Source organism: Hemiscyllium ocellatum, chromosome 2 (assembly GCF_020745735.1).
Source record: "Hemiscyllium ocellatum isolate sHemOce1 chromosome 2, sHemOce1.pat.X.cur, whole genome shotgun sequence".
Lineage (NCBI taxonomy): Eukaryota > Metazoa > Chordata > Chondrichthyes > Orectolobiformes > Hemiscylliidae > Hemiscyllium > Hemiscyllium ocellatum.
This window is the reverse complement of record NC_083402.1, coordinates 141,827,807-141,852,992: the sequence shown is the minus strand read 5'-3', so window position 1 is coordinate 141,852,992 and position 25,186 is coordinate 141,827,807. Positions and strand designations below refer to the sequence as shown.

Genomic DNA, 25,186 nt, shown 5'->3' with positions numbered 1-25,186 from the left:
CTGTTAAGCCTTTTATATCTGTTAGAATACAGTGATAGTTTCACTTCTTTCATGTGTAAATCACAAAACCTTTTTTAAAAAGTTGCATTCTCGGGTTAGCTGTTAACAATGGTGATAGCTAGACAATATGTTGAAGGTGTTAGCTCCCTGTGTTCTCTGTCTATGACCTGATGTTTAGATTGATTCTAATCTAAAAAGGGAGATAACAGAGTTTTACATAACTTCATGCAGTTTTTGAGCTCAGAGTTCTACATGAATGTATGCAGTTTTTGAGCAAAGTACAGAGAACACAAGGGGCTAACACCTTCAACATATTGTCTAGCTATCAATTGTTAACAGCTAACCCGAGAATGCAACTTGTTAAAAAAAGGTTTTGTGATTTACACATGAAAGAAGTGAAACTATCACTGTATTCTAACAGATGAAAGGCTTAACAATCAATTTTTCAACATATAATTTCAGTTACATCACACTAAGTTTTTGCTATAAATTCTGTGTTAGGATTGAGCTCTCCACAATCACCTGATGAAGGAGCGTCGCTCTGAAAGCTAGTGTGCTTCCAATTAAACCTGTTGGACTATAATCTGGTGTTGTATGATTTTTAACAGTTTTTGATGTTTGAGATGTAGTTGAAATACTGTTTGTCGAGAGTATGAATTCTCCTGAGGATGATGTAGTACAGAATGGGTCCTTTGCAATTCTGAGAGTGTGGCCCTCAGCTGAGGCAGGGCTGACAGGTGCCAGCGCATTGCTGCGAGCGTGGAGTGGAGGATCTTGAGGGAGAACCGTTGCTGGTGTTTTTGAATCTGTAGTCTGTACTGATTTATCCAACCCGCAGTTCTTACCCTTGAAATCACTGGTGTCCCGGCTGCTGTTCGGAAATCCACCTTGTGGCAAAAGTTGGTGGGTCAGTGCTGGTGGTTCTGCCTGCACTGACCAGCAAGTGCCACGAGATGGAGCCTGGTCAATTGAAATTTCCTCAGTGATTGCAATTTTATCATGCAAGACATCAGCTGAGATTGCCATGAAAGACTCTCCTTCTCAGGCTCTTCCCTTTCTGAGGTGCAACCCTCAGCATAAACTATCATTTTTTAATTTCAAAAATATACTTGATTCATAAAGTATCTTTGTACACATATGGCACTGTGCTGTCTCACAGCGCCAGAGATCCAGGTTCAATTCCCACCTCCGGCGACTGTGTGGAGTTTGCATGTTCTCCCTGTGTCTGCGTGAGTTTCCTCCGGCTGCTCCGCTTTCCTCCCAGTCCAAAAATGTGCAGGTTAGGTGAATTGGCCACGCTAAATTACCCGTAGTGTTAGGTGAAGGGGTAAATGTAGGGGAACAGGTCTGGGTGGGTTGTGCTTCGGCGGGTCGGTGTGGACTTGTTGGGCCGAAGGGTCTATTGCCACACTAAGTACTCTAATCTTACCTAAAGCTCTTCGGTTTTGTACAGCTGCATATGGAGGAGAAACAAAAACATTTCTTACTTGGACAACTGTATATTTACATATTTGAGATAACTGTGTGTGTTGGGGTGGGGGTGGGGGGTCTGATAACTGAACGGATTTCAGTATACTAAAGATAGTGGTCTTGCCCCAGAGTGCCTTGGCAGCAGGTGCCCCAAAGCTTCACTGTGTCCCTCAGAACACAATCTTGGACCTTGGAATGTGCCAGTCCACAACACTCCAAGGTCAACCCCTTGTTCTGGAAGACCAATAAGTTTTGGCCAGGGAAACACGTGTCTCACCGAGTTGATGGTCCTCCAGGTGCTGATGTTTGTCTGGGATGGGTTTCGGGGAACAGACCGTAGAGCAGAGTCTTGCATCAGGGAGCTGTTCAGGATGAAACCCCCAAGAACCACTACCTTTCTTCAGACTTGCTTTGCAAAGGCGCATCCCAGAAAGAGGTGCGTGACAATCTCTATCCTCCCTGCAGACTCTTTGGAGTTAGTGTGTGGTGGCCCAGAGAGTCTGGGTGTAGATGAAAGATCTCACCAGCAGCCAAACAATGTCCTGGCACTTGTTGGAACATTCTGGTGATGGGGCATTCTGTCAAGTGACTTTAACAGTCTGCTCAGGGAACAACCTCTTCACTTCCCGCACGGTCTCAAGGGCACGACATGCTGACCACTTCCTTATCAACTTGTGGTCAAAAGGTGTTTCTCTTCGCAGATTTCTCCACGAAGGACAGGTGGCATAGAATATCCAACTACTTACACTGCAGTATTTGTATATATTCATTCAAATCAGGAAGAATTAACTAACTTTGAAATCTCTCACTGTCAACACTGCAAACTTGCAATCACAAGATGTTTCACACAACATGCAACAACATTCAGTCAAAAGTAGCACAAAAACGAAAAATGCGAAGTCAAATGCAAGGACTTTCCACCTTTGACACAAGCAAACAATGCTCAACAGAAGAAAGCATAAAAGGAGCTTTAAGAGAGTGAGTGCCAGATAATAATAGGGATAAAGTAAACATGAGTCATTGGTAAACTCAAAGATCACTAATGGTGCTAGCACAATACAAAAGCGAATACCTGTGCTACCGTGATTATCGGTGGAATCTAGTCTGATTAGATCTCGGACGAACAGCACATGCTCTCCACTGTTAGCATCATTAGAACTATCCACGCTGCCGTGGCTCACAGCATCTGTATCACTTCCACCTGTGCACATCGTCAGTTGATAGTACAGAAAATAAAAACAAATGTAAAATATTATATAAAATACCTTCAAAGGGGACAATCCACCAAAACTATTCCAGTTTAGTTGAAAACTGTTAAACCAGAGGAACAAGAAAACAGGTGCAGCCACTTGAGGCTGCTCCACCATTCTAGATCATAGCTGATAAGGAAGAACTTAGATCAGGAGGCGGCAATTCAGCCCCTTGAGCCTGCTGTGTAATTAGAGAGGATCACGGCTGATCTTACCTTTGCCTCTACTCCACCTTCCTGCCTGCTCTCCATAACACTTCATCCCATTACTAATTAAACATCTGTTTGTCTCCTCCTTAAATGACTCAATGCCCCAGCATCCACCACACTCTAGGTAGTAAATTTAGAGAAATAATTTCTCCTCACCTCTGCGCAAATTTTACTACTCCATAAAACCCCTAGTTCTAGACTCTTCCACATGAGACATCCTTTGTGTGTCTACCTTGTCAATACCCTTCAGCATCTTTTATGCCTCAGTTAGATCTCCTTTCATTCTTCTGAACACTAGAGTGTCTAGGCCTAAGCTACTTAATCTCTCCAAAAGATAAACCCCATACCTTTGGAATCAATCCAGTGAATCTCCTCAACTGCCTCCAAAGCAACCACATTTCTCCTCAAATAATGGGACCAAAATTGCGTGCAATACTCCAGAGTGGTCATTCTAACATTTTGTACAGTTGCAACAATACTTCTCTATTTTGTAGTCTACTCCTTTAGCATCAAATACCAAAATTCCACTTGCTTCCTTTATTACATGAGTACTAGCTTTCTGCAGTTCATGCACAAGAACATCCAGATCCCGCTGCACCGAAAAATTCTGAAGTTTCTCTCCATTTCGCTAAGTTGCCTTCCTACTCTTTCAACCAAAATGGATAACCTCCCACTGCCCAGTGTCACACAACATCCGCCAAATTTTGACCCAATCACCTAACCTATTTGTATCAATTTGTGATTTTATTCCTTCACTGCAATTTATTGGTCCATCTGATCATCCACCTCAAGCCATATTCTCACACTATCCCTGTACCCCATGATGTTACTTATAATTAGAAATGTATCAAGATCTGACTTGAGCTTCATGTTCACAGCCCCATGGGATAGAATATTACAAAAGATTCATCTTAAGTGAAAATGTACTTCCTTATCTCAGTTTTAACTGTCTTGCCTTTTATCTAGACCCCACAGCAAAAGGAAACATCTTTTCGTCATGTCTTTCCCATTAAATATTTAATTAATATACCCATATAGTCCAAAAGAACTTCCTTTGCGCTCTCTCTCTCTCTGGCTAAACAAAGTCAGTATTTTTCCTTTTGTTCATAAACCTATCCAAGAAGCTTGATTTCATGCATTGCCCTTCCAACGAAAACCTATTTAAACAGAAGCAAAAATGCTGCAAATGTGGAAATACTAAAGAAAAACAGAAAATGCTAGAAAGACTCAGCACTGGCTAGATAGCATATATGGAAAGAAAGAAAGAGTCAATATTTCAGGTGTTGTATCCTGGTCAACCAGAAACATTTAACACTTACTCTCTCCACAGATGCTGCCTAAGCTGAGCATTTTCAGCATTTTTAATTTCTTTTGAACGATCTTTCTACAGAGTTTTGTACTGCAAGTCACAATCACACAAATTTCTAATAAGTGCAACATTCCTTGTGGGGCTTTCAAGTCATCAGGCCAAGAAACTACTTTTTTTTAAAACCAGTCTGAACCAGGAAGTGTAAGCAAGAATAGTGAAATCAATGTCAAATGAAGTACAGAAAGTAAAGAGGGAGAGGGAGAGAGAGAGAGAGAGAGAGAGAGAGAGAGAGAGAGAGAGAGAGAGAGAGAGAAGTATCAAATGGAGAGAAAAGCGACAATGAGAATCCTTTTTTAAAATATCAAAGAATCAAAGGTGTTGGAATGGAATTCTTTGACCTACAAAAGTTAATTTTCACTGCCAGGTAAGGCTTACATTAGCCAAACAATCCAAACCACCAAAAGGGTATGTAGATCGGAATGGACTCGAACCAAGATTTTCTGGTGCATTTTCTTTCTATAGAGAAAGCTAGAAACATGAAGTTTACACTACTTAATAGACTGGAATAGCAAATTATACTGTGAAGTGGCTACTTTGTGAAGTTTCAGGTGGAACATCAGATCTTGTGAACCAACTCCTAGATTTGTGTTTTAACTGCTCGTATGTTATCAGAATTTGCTGTCTGAATTGCACATAAGCAATATGAAACACTGCTAACATGACCATTATTTTCAAAAAAACGTAGACCAATAAAATGGAAGAAAAAGCAGTTAAAATTTTTCTTATCCAGGGGTTGCTTCATGAAATACGTGATGCTGTGCCACCAATACACTACATCATGCGTCATTGTGGCAGAACCTGGTATTAAAAGTAGTCAGAGCTGAAAATGTGTTGCTGGTTAAAGCGCAGCAGGTCAGGCAGCAACCAAGGAACAGGAAATTTGACGTTTCGGGCATAAGTCCTTCATCAGGAATGATGAAGGGCTTATGCCCGAAACGTCGAATTTCCTGTTCCTTGGATGCTGCCTGACCTGCTGCGCTTTAACCAGCAACACATTTTCAGCTCTGATCTCCAGCATCTGCAGTCCTCACTTTTTCCTCCATTAAAAGTAGTCAAAACAGCAGTGAAGTCCACAGTCCAAATTCTCCCCTCTCGCTAGCTGGAGGACTTCAAATGGCAAAACAAGGCCACTATCCAAGCAGAACATAGAATACTGCATGGTACACTTTTAAATAGCTGCTTATTGAACTTTCTAATTAAGAATGGAACTAGCTTTAAAAATAAACAGTTATAAACAATAGCCTCTATTTAAGCCAATTTTGACTGAAGAGCTTTCAATTATTAACATCAAATTATTTGAAACATTTTCAATGAAAAATATATATCTGAGTAGCCAAGAAAAACCGTTAAAGCCTTAAGCATGCCACTCTCAGTCTGGTCCAATGACAATGAGATCATACAAACAAATGAATGAGGAACAGAAGTAGGCCATTCACCCCCACCTTAAACATGCTCTACAATTCAATGAGATCATGGTGTAAATACTATAACCTTTATGTTAATTTTGATCGTGAACTGAACTGGCTAAAGGAGTGTTTTATAACAAAAGACCGAAGAAGCGATGGTTTTATTTTTTAAAAACCAAGTTACAGAAACTCATTCTAAGTTGTGTTTACACAATTGCTTTGCAAATTGTGGGAGAAGGTCGAAGAGAAGATGGCCTGGCTCTAGGGATCGGTGTATAAAATGAGATTCAGCCAGCCACAGATTGCTGTTTGGTTGTGGAGTTGTGACCTTTCTGGATGCCAAATGCCAGCTCAACAACAACTGATTGGCTCCTGGGTGGCTGAAAAGCTGGATGTGAATAATACTGGCAGCAGCCTTAATACCACTAAAAGGGCAGACAACATCTCTCTCACTCCAGTAAAATACCTGAAGCAAGTCAGTTTATTTTCGGCCACCAGTTGTTGTAAGCTGCTATTTTTAACTAGCAAGTTCGGGACTTCTCCCAAAGCCAGGTACCAATCTACTAGACCACCCGTGAGGATTTCCAATGCATTTATATCCTTTGTCAGATAACGCAACCAAAAATGCATTGTTTGAAATATGATCTCAACGGCAAACTGAGGCATAATATTCTTAGGACCAAATTATTACAGATGCTGGAATCAGTACTGAAAACAAAGAATGCAAGAAATCAGAGTGGGTCAGGCATCTGTAGAAAGAGAGCAAGTTAACATTTCCAGTCTCGATGACTCTTCAGAGCTTATTTCCATGCTCATGTAACATTTCTATGGTTAATTCTGCTTGCAATAAAGGATAACATTCCATTAGCTTTATTTATTGTACCTATAGACTAACCTTGTATAACATGCACCAAATAATTTGATGCTTTGCACCTCAGAACTCTGCAGTCTTCTCTCTTTCAGTGATAATCTGCATTTTTATTCTTTTTGCCAAAGTGAATAAGTCCACATTTTCCCACAAAATGCTGTAGTTGATAGATTTTTGCCAACTCAACTTGTCAGCCAGCAACCTCATATCCTCTTCACAACATGCATTCCTACCTAGCTTTGTGTCATCTGCAAATTTAGCTTCCATGACTTTTCGAGTCAGAGTCAAATAGCACGAAAACAGACCCTTTGGCCCAACTCATTGATGCTAACCACGTTTCCTAATCTGAACTAGTCCCATTTGCCTGTTTCACTCATATCGTTCTAAACCGTTCCTATCCATGTACTGTCCAAATGGCTTATAAATGTTGTAAATTGTACTTGCTACTATTGGTTCCTCTGGCAGCTCATTTAATACACATCACCCTCTGCATGAAAAAGTTGCCCCTCAGGTTCCTTTTAAATCTTTTCCTCCTCACCTTAAACCTATGATCTTTAGTTTTGGACTCCCCTGTCATGGAGAAAAGACCTTGACTATTCACATTATTTATGCCCTCCATGATTTTATAAACCTATGCAACGTCACCCCTCAGCCTCCTACACTCCGGGGAAAATCAGCCCAGCTTATCCAGTCTCTCCTCATAATCCCCAGTCCAGATAACATCTGATTTCCCCTCACCCAATTCATTGATGAAAACTGTGGAAGGCTGAGGCCCCATTTGTCACAGGTTGCCAATCTGATGAAAACCAATTTAAACACAGTTTTCTGCCAGCCAGCCAATTGTCTATCCAAGCTAGTTTGTTAACCCCTACACTATCTGCTCCAACTTTGTGCAATAATCTTTGATGTGGCACCTTGTCAAATTTCCTGGAAAGCCAAGCACAATGAGCTTTTCAGTGTGCCTTTATATATCGCATATAAATCTTGCAAAGAACTCCAATAAATAGATTTATTGCAATTGCCCTTTCACAAAGCCAGCTTGACTCTTTCTGACTACCTAAATAATAACTACTTCCACAATGATGGATTCCAATAACTTCCTCATGACAAAACAAGCTAAGTGGCTGATTGTTTCCTGTTTATGCCTCGCTCCCTTCTCGAGTCGAAGTGTGTGGAGCTGGAAAAGTATAGGAGGTCAGGCAGCATCCGTGGAGCAGGAGAATTAACGTTTCAGGTGCAAGCCCTTCAGCAGGAAATGCCTCCCTTCTCTTGGACTTCCAGAAGAAATTTGACAAGGTGCCACATTTAATACTTGCCAGTCAGATAGAACCTTTCCAGAATCTAGCAAAAGCTAGAAAAATAAACACTAGGGCCTAATAAGCCACCTCTTTTAAAGATCCTAGGACGAAACCCATCAGGACCCAAGGACTTGTCAGCCCACAGCTCATCATTTTGCTTGGTACCATTTCTCTGTGATTGTATTTTCATCAATTCCTCTCTCCATTCCACCTCCTGAATTAAAAATATTACTAGAATGCTTTTGTGTCCTCTATAAACATTTGTCAACTTAATCCATCAGTTCTTCTAATTCTTCTATTAGCTCTGTATTCTGACTCTCAAGAGGTCTAGTAATCACTAATTACTCTTCTTTTAAACAGTTAAAAATAACACCACCAGGTTATAGTCCAACAGATTTATTTGGAAGCACTAGATTTCAAAGCGCTGTTCCTTCACCAGGTGGTGGCATGGTTTTTAAATATATGTGTAGATATTCCTGATATGCATTCTTATGTTTCTAGCTGGTTTCCCCCATACTCTAATTTCTTTCCCCAATTAACCTTTTAGCCATCTCTCCCATTCTTTATATTCCGTCCATTCGTTTGACCTACCACACACCTTTGCACAATTGTGTGTTTTATTTTCCCCTCAAAAGTTGATGCTTTCCCAAACTTCATCAATTAACCATAGGTGGCAATTTTTTTTAGTTTGTAGGAATATACTTGCTTTGACTAGTTGAAGTATCTCTAAATATCTTCAACTGCTTCGTCAATGAACTAATTCCACAGCAAACAATTTCTTGTATAACTCACCAAGTTAAATGCTGTAGATCTGCCCCAAGTCTTCAACTGTCTGACTCTAATTCAGTCAAAAATTTGTATGCAGGATTCAAAGCACACAAGAATTGCCCATCAAAAGTTAAAACTTGATAAACAATTCCCACACAGATCTGTGTCAAGACCCGCAAGGGGAAAGGACTGCTTTCAATGATACAGGTTTGGGCAGATTTGGACCTGTGCTACTGAATGTAAGGAGAGACAGTGGCCTCGTGGTAATGACATTAAACGAGTAATCCAGAAGTCCAATCTGTGTTCTGGGGACAGATTCATATCCCACATGGCAATTGGTAGAATTCAAATCTTAATAAAGAAATTCAAATAACAAATACCTGATTTTGAAAACCAATATTAGATATGGTGCTATTAAATGAAACTTTTGTCAATTGTCATAAAAACACATCTGGTTTACCAACATCCCGTGTGATAGGATAGGAAGTCTGTTTTCTTTACCTGGTCTGTACATGACTAAAGACCGACAATAATAGGGTTGACTCTGACATGATGGAGCAATTCGTTCAGCACAAGGGAAATTAGGGGACAGACAACCAAGGTTGGCAACAAAGGCTGTTCTTACCAACATTTGAATCTCATGAAAGCATAAAAATGTATGACTTGTAAAGTTATTACAAGACAAATTTCCCTGTTTGTGCCATCTGCTTCATTTAACATTGCAACAATACACAGCTTTCAAACAAACTGCTGCACTAATGAGGGACCAACAGAACCTCTGAACTGATTAGTTTAATCACACTCTCAAAAGCTGCAAGAGTCACTCACTTTTCAAAAGTAAATAAAACATTCTCCAATCTTAAAATTTTGCTCTTTTGAAAGGGATACCTGAGAAGAGTGGCACTTGAAGGCTGGTGGAACTTGATTTCTTAAATACTTGACGAAACTGAGATACACCACGAACCACATTCCGCACTTTTGTCCATAAAAAGCAACCACTGCGATTACTGCTGGGCCAGGGACTCTCCAAAACAGCCTGCAAAAAAAAGAGTCAGTCACACGGAATCACAGAAGTCGTAAGGTGGAGGCAGCCATTTGGTTAATTGTATCTGCACCTTCTTTTCGAATGAGAATCATTACCTCGTGCTGATCTCCTGCTTTTCCCCCCTAAATCTGTGCACTTTTGCTGATCCAAATAAACATCCAATGCCCAAATGAATGTTTCAATTGAACCTGCCACGACGCAGGTTCTTCTCTCCAAGGGCAAAAGGACAACTTCTCCCATCTACCCACATAACTGAAGGGAGCACAGGCTCAGAACTAATAAGAAACGTGTATACATGTTTAGTGTTACGTAAAATTTATTTTAACACCTACACAATCATCTTACCCTTTCCCCATTCAATGTTTGTTTCACCAACCCTTGCAATTACAGTCAAGCTACAAATTTGAAAGGATCAGGATAGCCAGTGATCCACAGTTATTTCTGAAATAAGCATTTTGATTTGGAGATTAAAAAGGTAGCATTGTAATAACAGACTTCTTTCTGGCAAAACCTCGTGCACCTACATTCAGGAGTAGCTCTCATGAGTTTAAGCAAACTTTAAAATGATTCTTGGCAATAAACATGGAAATAACGTTTTGCCATTTTTTCATGTACCAGCTTTTCAGAAGGTTGCACCCATTAGTTCAAGATTGCTGGTAGCTCGTCAGGCCTATGTATCACCAGAACATTTGCCCCCAACATGTAAAAAGTGAATGAAGAGTCAATGCTGCCACAGTTGGATTTATCCTTTGCCCTTTTTTCTTTCATATTAGATCGACGATTAGTCTCAAAGGTAGCTCAGTATACCTAATGCAGCATCTCTAGGCATCACTGTCTATTCCTTGTGGTTTAATTGACAATGGTCAATGTGCCATACTATGAAGAATTTCTTGAGGGAGTCCCTGAAAAGTCTGAATGAGGCCCCTCTGCTCCGTTTATTAGTGGTCAGCTCTCTGGACAAGGCTAACTTGGACAAAGCAATGTGATCTACTCAACCCAACTGGTTTTGCAAAAAGATCATTGTGACATTTGAAGTCCTGGAAACAGCCAATGTTTCTGATCTCATTCTGCCAGTGAATCCTAAGAATGCTATTGGAGGCAACAATGGTGGAAGCACCCGAGAAGGTGTGCATGATGGTAGCACAGAACTCAAGACTCAGTGCCGTAATAAAGGATGGTGAGGGCTATGGCTTTGCAGTGACCTTTTCCTTCCCTTCGGTCATTGGAAAATTTAGAACTGCAAGCACTTCAATCATCTTCTAACGTTCTAACGTGGCTTGCTGATAATTTTAGATAAAATCACCTGACATCTATGCTGTTAAAACCATTGTACACAATTACTTATTAAAAAAAACTGGGGGAGGGAGGGAGGAAATCAAATTTTCATACAGCTGAAAGGTTAAAAACTATTTTACTTCCACTTTTGAATCCAAGTTTTCAAAATAAGATATTATGAACCTCATAACAAGTTTTATGATACCAAACATCTGTCAAACCGATTTGTTAACATGCGTACAAGAGTACAATTTAATTGGTCCATATTAACCAGGTATCGGTTAGATGATATGTTTCATTCAAATGTCTAATTGTTCAGGACTTTTGTCTGTGTGAGAGGTACTAACTCTGATTGTAGGCAGTTCTGGATATTTGAACAAGTGAAACATGCAAATATTCTTGGATTTATATTCAGCCATTGTTATTTCAGAATCTTGGCTTGGTTTGCACCAACACCTATTGTGAGAGAAATTCTGAGAACTCTGGTGACTACCTGCAAATTGGTAAAGAGAAGAGAGACAAAAGCAAACGGGAACGAGTCAGAGTCACAAGGGAAAATCAAAGGGTAAAAATATTTTGCAAACAAACAAGATTGTTAATATTCTTTCCTACTCATAACCAACTAGGAAAGAGTAACTGCTAATCTTCTGCATTGAATTAATAGTTATCGGTGCTGTGCCCCAATATTTGACCTGCATCTGGCAATAAATGTTTATATACCATGTACGCCTCTTCTCACGTTGTTACCGTTTTTTCTATTCTTTTCACCCTCACGTACATATCTCACTTCCCTTTCTAATCTTGTCCTGTAAACTGAGTGACTTGCAAACAATACCCACAAACAATGGTAACAACTCTGGGACACAACAAACAACCCCAGCCTCCTACGGCCAACCACTTCAACTCCCCCAAGACTTGCAAGTCCTGGGCCTCTTCCATTGCGAAATCTAAGCCACCCAACACCTGGAGGAAGAACAACTCATCTTCCGCCTTTGGACCCTCCAACTATACGGTATCAACAACTACTTCACCAGTTTTCTCATCTCCCCTCTCCCCACTTCATCCCAGATCCAATCTTCCAACTCAGCACTACCCTCTTGAACTGTCGTATCTGTCCATCTATCCACTCCACCGCCCCTCTGACCTACCACCCCCTCCCCCCATCTGTATCTACCTATTGCCTTCCCAGCTACCTTTACACTTGCTCCACCCTCCTATTTATCTCTGTCCCTTTTCCCCCTCCCCCCCCCCCAACATTCCTGATGAAAGGCTTATGCCCAAAACATTGATTCTCTTGCTTCTCAGATGCTGCCTGTCCTGCTGTGCCTTTCCAGCACCACACTTTTCAACTCTGATATCCAATATCTGCAGCCCTCACTTTCTCCTACTTGACCTAGAACCAACCAGCACATGGACTTCCTACAGACCAGCATAGACCAATCCAAACCAAATCTGGAAAGTCACAAAAAAGGTACTGGCTCTGCGAGGGCTGTTTCTCCCAGGAGTGCTATCCTAATATCTGCTTTGCCCAACACTGCTGTACCACTCCCAATGATCAGACTCAATCGAGAACATTTTTCATAAAATCTAACTAATTCAAACAAAGGAGGCCATTCAGCCCCCAGCTCGCTTCCCCCAAAATCATGTGTTTTGCTCTGTTACAAACATATCCTGTTGTCTTCTCACAGTTCAATTCTTTGTCTCAACTGCATTTGGGTGTCACTGAATTATTTTGCCCCAACCATGCAAGAGACAGCTAGTTCAAACTGTGAAAACCCATCCATTTCTTCTTGCTACATTGATCCAAGAAAGAAAGGCATCAGGCATAACTGTGAACCTGATAGCCTCAAAACAAAATGTTGTTGCAAGATCTTTTATTGAAAAAAGCCAGTTATCATAATTTGTACTAACAGCTTTAAAGCCAAGAAAAAAAACTCAGAATTGCTGCACAATGCAAATTGGTTTACTTTTTAACGTACCTTGTTGTAATAACCGTATGTAATGGCATTTGGTTGCACACCTGCATTTTTCATTTCAAACAGTACTCGAACAGCAAGTACTGGGTGGCCCAAGAGTCCACACAATTGCATCAGAACCCTGTAGCACACCTAAAAATAGTGAAAAGGGAATAAAGTTAATTGCACTTGTGCATGGTACAGAATTGTAACAATAAGTCAAAACAGTACTGACAGAAGTGCAGCTCAGTTTCACAGAACACCGATCCTGAAATATCTGTTCATCTAGGAATAGGAATAGGAAGAAACGTTCAGCTTGTTAAGCTCAATTAGATTTTGTGGAAAATTCAAACATTTAAGTCAATGATACTGCTAATCAGAAATTGCAGCACATTAGTTTTCTGTTGAACAGTCATCTAATATTCACATTCCAGGGACACAGACTCAAGGAGAATTAACAAATATTACCAGATATAAAATTGCACACTGCAATCAATTTAATTAAAAATCATTTTGCTGTGAAAAGTGCACTTGCCTCATCCAATGGATCCACCTTCATATTTCTCATTTTGATGAGAACATTGTATGCTTGCTGTAATGCTTTGACCTTGGAATAGGAGACCCCAACATATGCTGGTAAGCAAATGAACCAAAGGCTATAACAATGGCTGAACAAGCACTTGGACCAAAGTGCAGGGATCGAGAAGTATTTCTTGGCAATTTTATGGGCTGTTTTTATCTCCTGTGAAACAAAGTAATGATCATTCTTTCATTTATATAGTAATAAAACAGTGCCACAGTATGTTACTTCCAACAAAAATACTCACCATGGTTCATTAGAAGCTTCAGATTTAGCCAGATTGACTTAAAATATTAATTTTTTTCAGTAATGTTACATTTTTCATTAGAAAGCTGTTTCTACAAAATATGAAGCTACATTTACATACCTATCATAAGGACATGTAAATAAAATTTCTTGTTGAACACAGATGAACTGCTATGCTGCTTAGAGGAGATCCGTACAACTATGCACCCCAGTTAAGAACCTGCTCATACAACATCCCTTACCTGTTTCGTTCTTTTTGCCATGAGGGCAGGACTACTAGGGATTGTAGCTCCAACTAAAAGGTTGATTGGCATTTTTAATTCCTGTGGTCTGTCAAACAGCTCTGGTTTAAGCACTGGAAAAGTTTTGTAGCTAAGACAAAAGCAACAAATACAAGTTGATTAAGTTTCTTTGCATATTTTCTTGATAAAATATAATTTCAACAATCCAAATATACATTCAAGTATACAGGTATTATAATACAGTTAATTTAACAGCTAAGACAAGATCAATTGTTTTAAGGGTTATCATCTGGTTTAAATTGAGCAGGTTAATGAGCAAAACTGCTTTCAGCTTGAACAAGTATGGATGCTTTGTGAACGAAGTCTAAAACAAGGCTGAGAAACAAAGTAAAGTATGAAAGTCATGCAAACATCGAGGTTGGGGAGCAATGCCTTTCTGATTATTATGTTTTAATCATAAAAATAATTGATCATCTAACGATAGAAGCAGAATAATTAACAGAGATTGAGAAGGACTAAGCCTTTGCTTCCTGTTTTGTGTAACTATTACATTGTTTTATTTTAAACGGATATGTTCACCTCACAGGATTGAGGCCAAACTGCCTGCAACACAATTCATGAGTGTAGCTGGGGGCAGGGAAATGCAAAGAGTTGCTGAAAAGCCAGAGATGTCTAGGAGTTAGAAGTGACTTGTGCATATGTTATACATTATATTACTATATTAACTTGGGTAGTAAAGTCATTATTTGCTCAAAACTATGGAATCTTACCACTTTATTTCCTTACTAAATTCCCTGATTTCTCACTTGGTTGATTTCAAAAATAAAAGTTACTAGCCCTGTGTCAAATCATATCTAAATAGGCAGTCAGGTCTGGTATCATCCAGGATCATAACAATATTGAGTAGTTAGAAAAGCACATGGGAGCTTATGCTTCATAAATTGGAGTTACTGAGCACAAAGCAGGCAAGTTAAGATGACCTTTCTAAAGCACTAATCAATTCACAACTGGAGTACAGCATCCAGGTTTGGTCACTGCAGGATGGATGCAAATGACCTCATTTTACCAAAAGTTTTCCAGGTGGAGAGATATTAGCTGCAATGTTAAGTTGGAAGTTGTTCTCCTTTGAGCAAAGGAAACTGCTGGCCAATCTGTTAGAGGTGTACAAATTATGACATGTTTGATGAAGACAGATAGGCACTTCAGGGAAATAAACTGATCGGGCCATGAGAACAGAGCAGACAAATGGGACTGATTGGATTCCTCAACAGTGTTAACATGGACTTGATTAGTTAAATGGACTCATTTCTTTTGTGCTGTTGTGACTCCAGAATAAGAGCAAGAAGCTCATGGATTTCTTTGTCAAGACGACTGACACCATCCATTCAACTGCATGTCCCTTCACTCCCTTTCCATTAGCCTATCAGGGCAGTTTTTCTCAGGTCTCTTACCCGCGCTTTAAAACAACATGCTTCTCTAGTTACTCCCCTCTGTATGCCCCCTCCAGCCTCATTTGTCCAGGAGGCCTACTTCCCTCCTACTTCCCGCTCTGTTGAAATGTTGATCACTAAACCTCTCCTCCTGATCCCATATTAGCCAATATTGTTAACTGTTCACTCTTCAGGTAGAGTTCCTCTAATGTTTAAATATGCTCTTATCACTCCCCTCCCAAACAAGAAGAACTCCATACCGCACAGTAATTTCTCCATCTCCTACCGACATGCCTTTCCTCTTCCAAGTCCTTGAATGTGTGACAGTGCCCAAATGCATGTTCAAATTTACTGAAACTTCAACTTTGAATCTGCTCCATCCCCATCACAGTAGCAGAATGAATCGGAGGTTGTCGTTTATGGCTTTGCTGTTGCCCCTCCTCATCCTTTGACATAGTTGACCATAACAATTTCTCTTGGCAGTCTTGCCATTAGGGGAGGGGGTGTTAGATTGATTGCATTCTCATCCATCTAGTAGCAGCCAGCATCCAGTACTAACATTTTCAAAGGCTACTCTTCTTGTTGTCATTTATTAAAAAAAAATGGTTTTGATGAGACTATGATACAATACCTAAATTTTCCTGGTGAATCTTTTCCATCTGACGGTGGAGGCTCCAATGGCATTATAAACACAGTATGTTCACTTTTCTGTGACTCATCCAGCTCAATTAGCTTTGTATCTTCAGTGTAGTCAGAATCAACCTTGGTGTTTGTAAATGCAGGAAATTAGTACCTTTCCCTGTGACTTAACTGTTTTACTGTATTCCCTCACTCCTTTGTCAAGACACATTCAGTGTGGAATGAAAAGCTAGACTAACTGTGACTATGTAGCTACTGTCGATTTTCACAGTTAAAAATCATACAACACCAGGTTATAGTCCAACAGTTTATTTGGCAGCACTAGCTTTTGGAGCGCTGCTCCTTCAAGTGGTTGTGGAGCAGAATCATAAGACACAGACTTTATAGCAACAGGATTGCAATGTCACAGAATGTAATATTAAACAAATTTAGCTTAAGTCTTTGATCTTTTAGAATGATCATGTTAGTTTCAGCTCATTCACATGTAAATCCCAGAAACTTTTAAAAGTTACATTCACAAGAGAGCTTTTAACAATACGTGTCATCTCAACTGAGATAATGAAATGAAGATGTGAAATTAAAGTCGATCTGTGCCCCAATGTGAGGTCAGACTGATTGTATTTCTAAAGTGGGATTTACAGAGTCTTACATGGATTTTTGCAGTTTTTGAACAAAATAAAATGTAATTCTGCAAGTACAAATTCACCCCACAAACTTGTGTGCATGTGCGCGCTCAGGGAAACCGAGCGAGTACGTGGGGGCGCGAGTGTCTGTGTCAGTGTGTGCGCGTGTGACTGTGCACGCGAGCATGGTGCAGTGGGGTCACCCGCAGTGTGACATGAACCCAAGGTCCCGGTTCAGGCCGCCCCCATGGGTACCAGACTTGGTTATCAGCCTCTGCTCGGCCACTTTGCATTGTTGCCTGTCCTGACATCTGCCTTGGAGGATGGTCACCCAAAAGATCCAAGGCTGAATGTCCCAGACTAAACTGTCCCTGAGGGAGGAAATCAGCTATCCATATCTAGTCTGGCCTTCAGGTCACTTCAATGTGACTGACTCTTAACTGCTCTCTGGACAATTAAACATATGCAGTAAATGCTGCCCACCCCATGAATGTACCAGAAAGTACCATCTGCATATGCCACTTAGAGGCACTATCTCTGTGCTCATTTCCTGTTGTGATTCCCAGTCCTCTAACACTTGATAAAAGGAATTTCTCAATTGTATTGAAATCCCTCAAGCCTCGCCCCTCACCCCAATCGATAATCAGCTTCAGCTTTGTATCGCCTCCTGTGATCTCCACACCTCAAAACTCTGATCCATGCCAAATCATATACTAACACTGGCAACCCTCCCTTTACCTACATTTCAAATTACCTTTCTAAGCACTTCTGCTTCTCAACTTCCCTGTTCTCTTTTAATATTCTTTTAGTCTCTTTTAATATTCATCTAAAATCAAACATTGGAGTACTTTTTTTTTACATTAAAACCATTTGTTCACAAACTAAGCCTAACTGATTACCCCTGTCAAATATCTGGAACTTTCTCAGGACAACTGCTCTCCCAGTGCTGACTTTAAGCTAGCTTATCTCCCAGTTCTTTTCGATCTGAATACTTGATCTTCAAAGCATGATCTTTTTTGTCACAAGCCTTGCTCATCTGCTTAACAAAGCTACCTTTGTTCTGAAGAAGTCATATCAGACTTGAAACGTTCACTGAAAACAAAGAACTGCAGATGCTGTAAATCAGAAACAAAGACAGAAGTTGCTGGAAAAGCTCAGCATCTGTGAAGTGAAATCATTAAAAGTTGAAATGTTAACTGCCAGACCTAGTGATTTTCTCCAGCATGGTGTTTGTTTCAGATTTCTAGAATATGCAGTATTTTGCTTTTATAGCTCTTCACTTTGTCCTGGTGCTCAAATTAGCTAATAATCCCCGCACTACTCTCATACCAATATGCACATGAAGAGCGAATGAACTGTGAAAATGAATTACTGCTGATTATAGGAAATGATTAAGTGAAGAAACTACAAACAAATCATACTAACCTTGGTTCCTTTCTCTGTGCCTTTATCAGAATGAAAAAGCTGGCAAGGGAGTAAAAGTAGTGGAAAGCTAGATTATTCCCAAGTTCAATTATTGTTTTCACCAAATATTAATACCTGATCAATATTAACAATAAAACAAATTTACTAACAAACTGTACTGGACTACTAATATTCAAGAGCTATGAAACTTCTATTTTCTAACATGGTACTTTACGACCTTGCACAGCTACTTAAAAACAATAAAGGTGCCAGTCATACATTTCCTCATCAAACTGGATTCTTCAGTTGCTAGTCATTAAGTATAAATATGCCACGAAGCAACATTATGAAACATCCATGAAAAGCAGGTAAGATATATCAAGAATTGTGCCTTACCTTATCTATACAATCATCAAAGAATGCAAGGCCAGCATCCTTGTCACTCACAAAAGAACACTCTTCAATGAAGCGAATAAACATCTGTGTTTTAGTCAACTGAACGTAGAATTTATTATGTGCTCGATCTCGAGATTTCAAGAACCCTACCAAAAGGTAAAACAAGACAGTTAGATGTTAAATTAGGGCTGTATAATCTCATAGCAGATGCTTCAGTACAATATCCCAGTTGTACAACTTAGTCTTTCATCACAACTACCACATCTACCGGCAGATTGTTTGAACAAGGCCCAGTCAGGCGATTCTAGACAGCACTGGAGTTGATCCTCTGTGTCCTCCGACCAGCACTGGACCTGTCTCTGAGAGGGGGTCTCCTGCTTAAGTGTTTGCCTGTAAGCCGGGAGAAGAAACATGGCATTGTGTTAGACTTCCTGAAATGAGGGCAGGGGATGGAGTAGTAGGCATCCTTCACAGTCGTCGAGTAGTGATCTAAAATGTTCAGGCCCCTGGTGAGGCAGGTAATGTCCTGGTGGTACTTGGGCAACAACTTCCTTAAATTGGCTTGATTGAAGTCCCAGTTACAATAAACAGGGCCTCAGGGTGTTCCATCTCCAGGGTGTTAGTGGTGGAGTACAGCACATCCAGAGCTTCTTCAAACTTTGCTTGTGGCTTATGTACACTGTAGTTGGTATAACAGCAGTAAATAGCAGCAGACTGTACAGCGTCCTTGGGTAAGACAAAGGGTGGAAGGGTTTGCTTTTTAATCAACAATTTTTGGTGCACAGACATTGCAACCTTGGACAGCCATTGCTCCCCAAACCTTGAATTCCTCACCATCAAATGCTGCCCCTTCTTCTATCTACCACAGGCATTTACTGCTGCTATACTAACTGCTATGTACATACTGCCACAACCAAAAGTTTGAGGAAGCTCTGGATGTGCTGTTACTCCACCACCAACACCTTGGAGATACAACACCCCAACGCCCTGTTTTTGAAATTGAATTCAACCTGGAAAAGTGTGGAGATGATGCACTTGGGTATGACGGACAGGGCAAGAGAATGATAGAACCCTGGAAAGCACTGAAGATCGGATGGGTCCAGGTGTGCATGCCCACTTGTCCCTAATGCAGCAGGAAAGGGAGGTAAAATTGTTAAGGATGCATATGCTTTTATGAGCCAAGGTGAAGAGTTAGACAGCAGGGAGTTAAATCTGAAACCATATAAATGTTGGTGAGGCACAACTAGAGTATTGTGCAGAGTTCTGGAATCACATGGGCGGGATGTGAATCACTGGAGAAGGTGCAGAGGAAATTTACCAGAGTATCACCTGAAATTGAGAGTTTTAGATATGAAGAGTGATTGGAAATACTGAGGTGTTTTTTTCTTGGAGCGGGGAGACTCATGGGGGAGCATGATGGAGATGTATAACATGAGGAGGAACACAGATAGGGTGGACTAGAATAGACTTTTCCCTTTCGTGGAGGGATGAATTGGCCAGGGAGTCACAGATTTATCCAAAGGATCAGGAGGTTGAGGATCAAAAGGGAATCTGGAACACATTTATGAAACGTTTAGATATGCATTTGTGGTGCCAATGCATCCAAAGTTTTGCACCAAGTTTTGGAAAACAGGATTATAATAGTTAGGTGGTTGTTTTTGAATGGCACAGGCGATGAGCTGGACAGTCTTCTTCCAGTGCTGTAGATCTCCATGATTCTACTAAGGGAGGAAAGTAAAACACATGGACATGTTCCAAGGCATCTTTACATAATAGAATTATATGAATGCTTTTCTGTAAACTCCCACTCAGATCACAGTGACATCATCACAATTTAACTACTAAATGGGAGCCAATGTACTTCAGCAGGGAAGCTGACAAAAACAGTATACCCTAATTCCTGAAGTATTTCCTTGTGATCAGTTAAACTGGCCCTTGCAGAGAAATATAGACACTTCAGCCATCTTTGTTTTGCTTGGAAATGCACCAATCCTGTAAATGTTTTCATTCAATTTTTTAAAACATCATATTCATTTGGGGGTTGTGGGGATCGCTGGCTGACCAGCATTTATTCCCGTCCCTGATTGCCCTTGACAAAGTGGTGGTGAGCTGCCTTCTTAACCACAGCCCACCTGCAATGGGTTGACCCACAATGTTGTGAGGCAGGGAATTCCAGGCTTCTGACCCAGTTACAGTGAAGAAACGGTGATATATTTCCAAGTCGGGATGGTGAGAGGCTTGGAGGGGAACCAAGGTAGAATTCCCATATGTCTGCTGCCCTTGTCCCTCCAGATGGAAGTGGTTGTGGTTTCGCGAAGTGCTGTCTGAGGATCTTGGGTGAACTTCTGCAGTGCATTTTGCTGATAGTACAACACTGCTGCTACTGAGTATCGGTGGTGGAGGGAGTCGATGTTTGTGAATGCAGTGCCAATCCAGCAGGATGCTCTGTCCTGGATGGCGTCAACTTCTTGAGTGTTGTTGGAGCTGAACTCATCCAGCCAAGTGAGGTGTATTCCATCACACTCCTGACTAGTGCCTTGTACATGGTGAACAATCTTTGAGGAGTCAGGGGGTGAGTTAGTCGCCGCAGTATTCCTAGTTTCTGAGCTGCTCTTGTAGCCACTGCATTTATGTGGCGAGCCCAGCTGACTCTCTAATCAATGATAACTCCCAGTGGGGGATTTAGTGATGGTAACACCATTAAATGGCAAGGGATAGTGATCAGATTATTTCTGGTTGATGGTCATAGTCTGGCTTTTATGTGGCGCAAACGTAACTTGCTACATGTCTACCCAAGCCTAGATACTATCCAGACCTTGCTGCATTTGTACAGTAACTGAGTCATGAATGATGCTGAACATGGTGCAATCACCGAATATTCCCACTTCTGACCTTATGATGGAAGGAAGGTCATTAATGAAGCAGCTGAAGACGGTTGGGTCGATGACATTACCCTGAGCAGCTCCTGCAGAGATGGCCTGGAGCAGAGATGACTGACCTCCAACATCCACGACATCTTCCTATTTGTTAGATATAACTCGAATAACCAGACAGTTTTCCCTCCGATATCCACTGATTCTAGTTTTGCAATGTCTCTGTGATACCACACTTGGTCGAATGTAGCCTTGATATCAAGGGCGGTCACTCTCAACTCACCTCTGTTGTCCATGTTTGAACCAAGGCTGTAATGAGGTCAGGAGCTGAGGGGCCATGGCAGAACTCAAATTGGTGCCAGGGCACGTGCTGTTTGATAGCACTGTTGGTGACACCTTCCTTCACTTGACTGACAATCGACAGTTGACTGATGGGTCGGTAATTGGTCAGGTTGAATTTGTCTTTTTTTTCCAAATGTAGAGGATATACTTGGGCAATTCTTTACATTGCCGGCTAGATCCTAGTGTTCTAACTGTACTGGAAGAGCTTGGCTAGGGGAATGGCAAGTTCCAGAGCACAAGTTTTCAATACTATTGCTGGAATGTTGTTAGGGCCTGTAGCCTTTGCAGTCTCCAGTGCCTCCAAATGTTTCTTGATATCACATGGAGTGAATCGAATTGGCTCAAGGCTATCTGTCATGCTAGGAACCACTGGAGAAGGCAGAGATAAATTATCAACTTGGAACTTCTGGCTTAAGATTGGTAACAAGGCTTCAACTTTGTCTTTTGCACTGATGTGCTGGGCTCTTCCTTCATTGAAGATAGGAATATTTGTAAATTCTCCTCCTCCAATGAGTTGTTTAATTGTCCAACACCATTCACAACTGGGTGTGACAGCACTGCAGAGCTTAGATCTGAGCCATTGGTTGTGGGAGCTCTGTCTATCACCTGCAGCTGATGCTGTTTGGCATGCAAGTAGCCCTGTTTGGTAGTTGCACCAGGTTGACCCATCATTTTCAGGTACACCTGGTGCTGCTCCTGACATCCCTCTCCACGGAACCAGGACTGATCCCTTGGCTTGATGGCAATGGTTGAGTGGGGAATGTACAAGGCCACAAGGTTAGAGATTGTGTGAAATACAATTTTGCTGCTGTTGATGGCCCACACTGCCTCATGGATGCCCAGCCTGGAGTTGTTGGATCTGTTCGAAGTCTGACCCATTTAGCACTTTGATAGTGCACTCTACACAATACAGATTATTCTCAATGTGAAGGCAGGACTTCGTCTCCACAAGGACTGTGCGGTGGTCACCCTTACTGATACTGTCATGGACAGATGCATCTACAGCTGGCAGATTGGTAAGGATGAGGTCAAGTATGTTTTTCCCTTGTTGGTTTCCTCACCAACTGCTGCAGACCTGGACTACCAACTATGTCTTTTAGGACCCGATCAGCTCGATCTTTACTGTGCTGCTGAGCCACTCTCGGTGGTCAACAGTAAAATCCACCACCAAGAATAAGTTTTGAACCCATGCCACTGTGGTATAGATATGATCATGTCCAATACTGTACTCCCTTCTCTCCTGAAGCTTCTTCAAGAATCAAGATGAAGGTTTTGCGCACAAATCAAGCCTTGATTCAGGGGATGATACTTGTGAGGCAGAACAGTAGCTTTAATAACGTACTGAATAATGTGAGCAGTACAAGGAAATTATATCCAATTATTATTAAACAAAGACATACCATTACTAGCAAAGATGACTGATCAGAAGGATCCACAATGATCAGATTACCTACTGAGTGGAAACAGGCCCTTCGGCCCAACAAGTCCACATCGACCCTCCAAGAGCAATCCACCCAGACCCACTCCCCTGACTAATGCACCTAACAGTATGGGTAATTTAATACGGACAATTCATATAACCTGCACATATTTGGATCTCTTTACTCAGCAAGTCGTGAGTTCATGGAATGCCCTGTCAGTAGCAGTGGTGGACTCTCCCTCTTTATGAGCATTTAAACGGGCATTGGATAGGCATATGGAGGATAATGGGCTTGTGTAGGTTAGGTGAGCTTGGATCGGCGCAACATCGAGGGCCAAAGGGCCTGTACTGCGCTGCATTTTTCTATGTTCTATGTTCTTTAGACTGTGGGAGGAAACTGAAGTACCTGGAGGAAAACCACGCAGACACTGGGAGAATGTGCACAGACAGTTGCCCGAGGTGGGAACTGAACCCGGGTCCCTGACGCTGTGAGGCAGCAATGCTAACCACTGAGCCACCGTGCCACCCCAAATGAGTGCTTAGTATTTCGTATATCTCATTTCTATCCAAATGGAAGCAAAGTACAAGTGAGAGCCCTTTCAGAGCGGAGATGGAGTTGTTGCGTTCAAGCTAAGTTACACGAGAATCTCTCAGCAGCATTCAAACCAGTCAAACAAACTGGTGCAAGTCTCAAATCAATTTACTAGATAAACACAGGTTTACACACCACATTCTTAGCTAATGAATAAAACTTATTTCACTAAACAAATAATGACAAAGGAAAAGCCCAACATTGTCAATTAACTGGACCCATCTTTCAACTTGCAGCACAAAAAAGTTAAATCAACAAATTGACTATTGAGATACTGAAATTCAATATATTAGCTATGTTTGATTAAAAACATACCTTGAAGATCATAAAGTGAATTTGCAGAAGTGGTTTTCTCAGAGGGTGCCTGGGTTATTGGTTTAAGGTATGTTCTATATCCTTTCAATATTGAGGCCATGAAACGCAAAAAAGCTTCCTGGATTTCCATTTCCAATGAAATCATCTTTTTATGCCATGAAAAGTCAGCCTCTATCGGCGTCATCTCAACAGCAGACCCTTCCTGTGCTCTCCTGTGAACTGTAGAAATCAACAGAACTCAAAATGTCCACAAACTATAGCAATTAAATTTGTTGATAAGTAGACAAGTAAGCATTTAACTTCACTTTGACACTTAGTCAGCCAACCAGAGTATGAAGCTAATGGAAAGGAACTGAAGTGTGCTCAGAAATAAATACCTGGGGTTACAAATAAGAATTGAGCTGACTGGAATGTGTTATAGTTTCAACAATATTTTCTATTTTCTAAATGAGGACAGAACAGAAAATGGCAGAAATTATGATTATTTTGTAAGGAGCAATATTGGCAGCATAATTGGAATAGCACGTACTTTTTCAGATACCATGACAAAAATATCATGGAGAGAACACAGCCCTCAGTAATTCTTCAGCTTGATGATGATCCATCAATTTAAAATGCTCAGAGCACGAGCAAATGAGAAGAATTTAGCAGAAAATTTACATGTTGTATGTATTCAACTTTAAGCCCTCGGTACATTAACCAATATAACAGTTTAAATTTATGTCGTTTAACTCAAAAAATGAACAGAATTTGGGTTGAATCTCTATTTTGCTGTATTTTTGTTGCTGAATTAAAACCAATGGCTAACTTAAGCTCAAAACCTGGAATCAGCATAGCTCCATCTTCCCCAGATTACTTAAGAGTGAGTGAAGTTATATACAATAGTAGCCTCGATTGACCTTGGACTAGCAGGTACCCAAAAAGCAAAACGTCCATCCAGCGTTACTCAGTGCTCCTTGATTGTCACTGTAATATAACGATTAGATGCAGCAATGAACACAGTAGTTAAGTCTAAGGTTGCCATCATCTTTGAGAAGCTGACAACAGGCATGCTGTTGTCTGTCAAATGATATCTTCACGGAAGAACTTATACTCTTAAATATAGAAGCAATGCTCTGATACTAAAAGCTTCAACAGATATTTTTATAAAACCTAAAAAACTAAGTAGAAA

At 40.8% G+C, this 25,186-nt stretch overlaps 1 protein-coding gene across 7 annotated transcripts in view; it reads right to left on the bottom strand.

Moving 5' to 3' along the window:
* The window catches only part of dennd4c (DENN/MADD domain containing 4C), a 140,091-nt gene that overhangs the window by 36,090 nt on the left and 78,815 nt on the right, over positions 1–25,186 (bottom strand). For 6 of the 7 annotated variants that reach the window (XM_060840971.1, XM_060840963.1, XM_060840949.1 and 3 more), the window contains 9 exons: positions 24,016–24,234; positions 18,474–18,619; positions 18,099–18,137; positions 16,043–16,173; positions 13,982–14,111; positions 13,449–13,655; positions 12,938–13,066; positions 9,527–9,674; positions 2,543–2,671 (listed from right to left, as the gene is read on the bottom strand). In XM_060840971.1, the coding sequence (XP_060696954.1) occupies positions 2,543–2,671; positions 9,527–9,674; positions 12,938–13,066; positions 13,449–13,655; positions 13,982–14,111; positions 16,043–16,173; positions 18,099–18,137; positions 18,474–18,619; positions 24,016–24,234 (1,278 nt within the window). The remainder of the gene's footprint in view (positions 1–2,542; positions 2,672–9,526; positions 9,675–12,937; positions 13,067–13,448; positions 13,656–13,981; positions 14,112–16,042; positions 16,174–18,098; positions 18,138–18,473; positions 18,620–24,015; positions 24,235–25,186) is intronic. The other variant, XM_060840993.1, reaches the window with a different exon arrangement.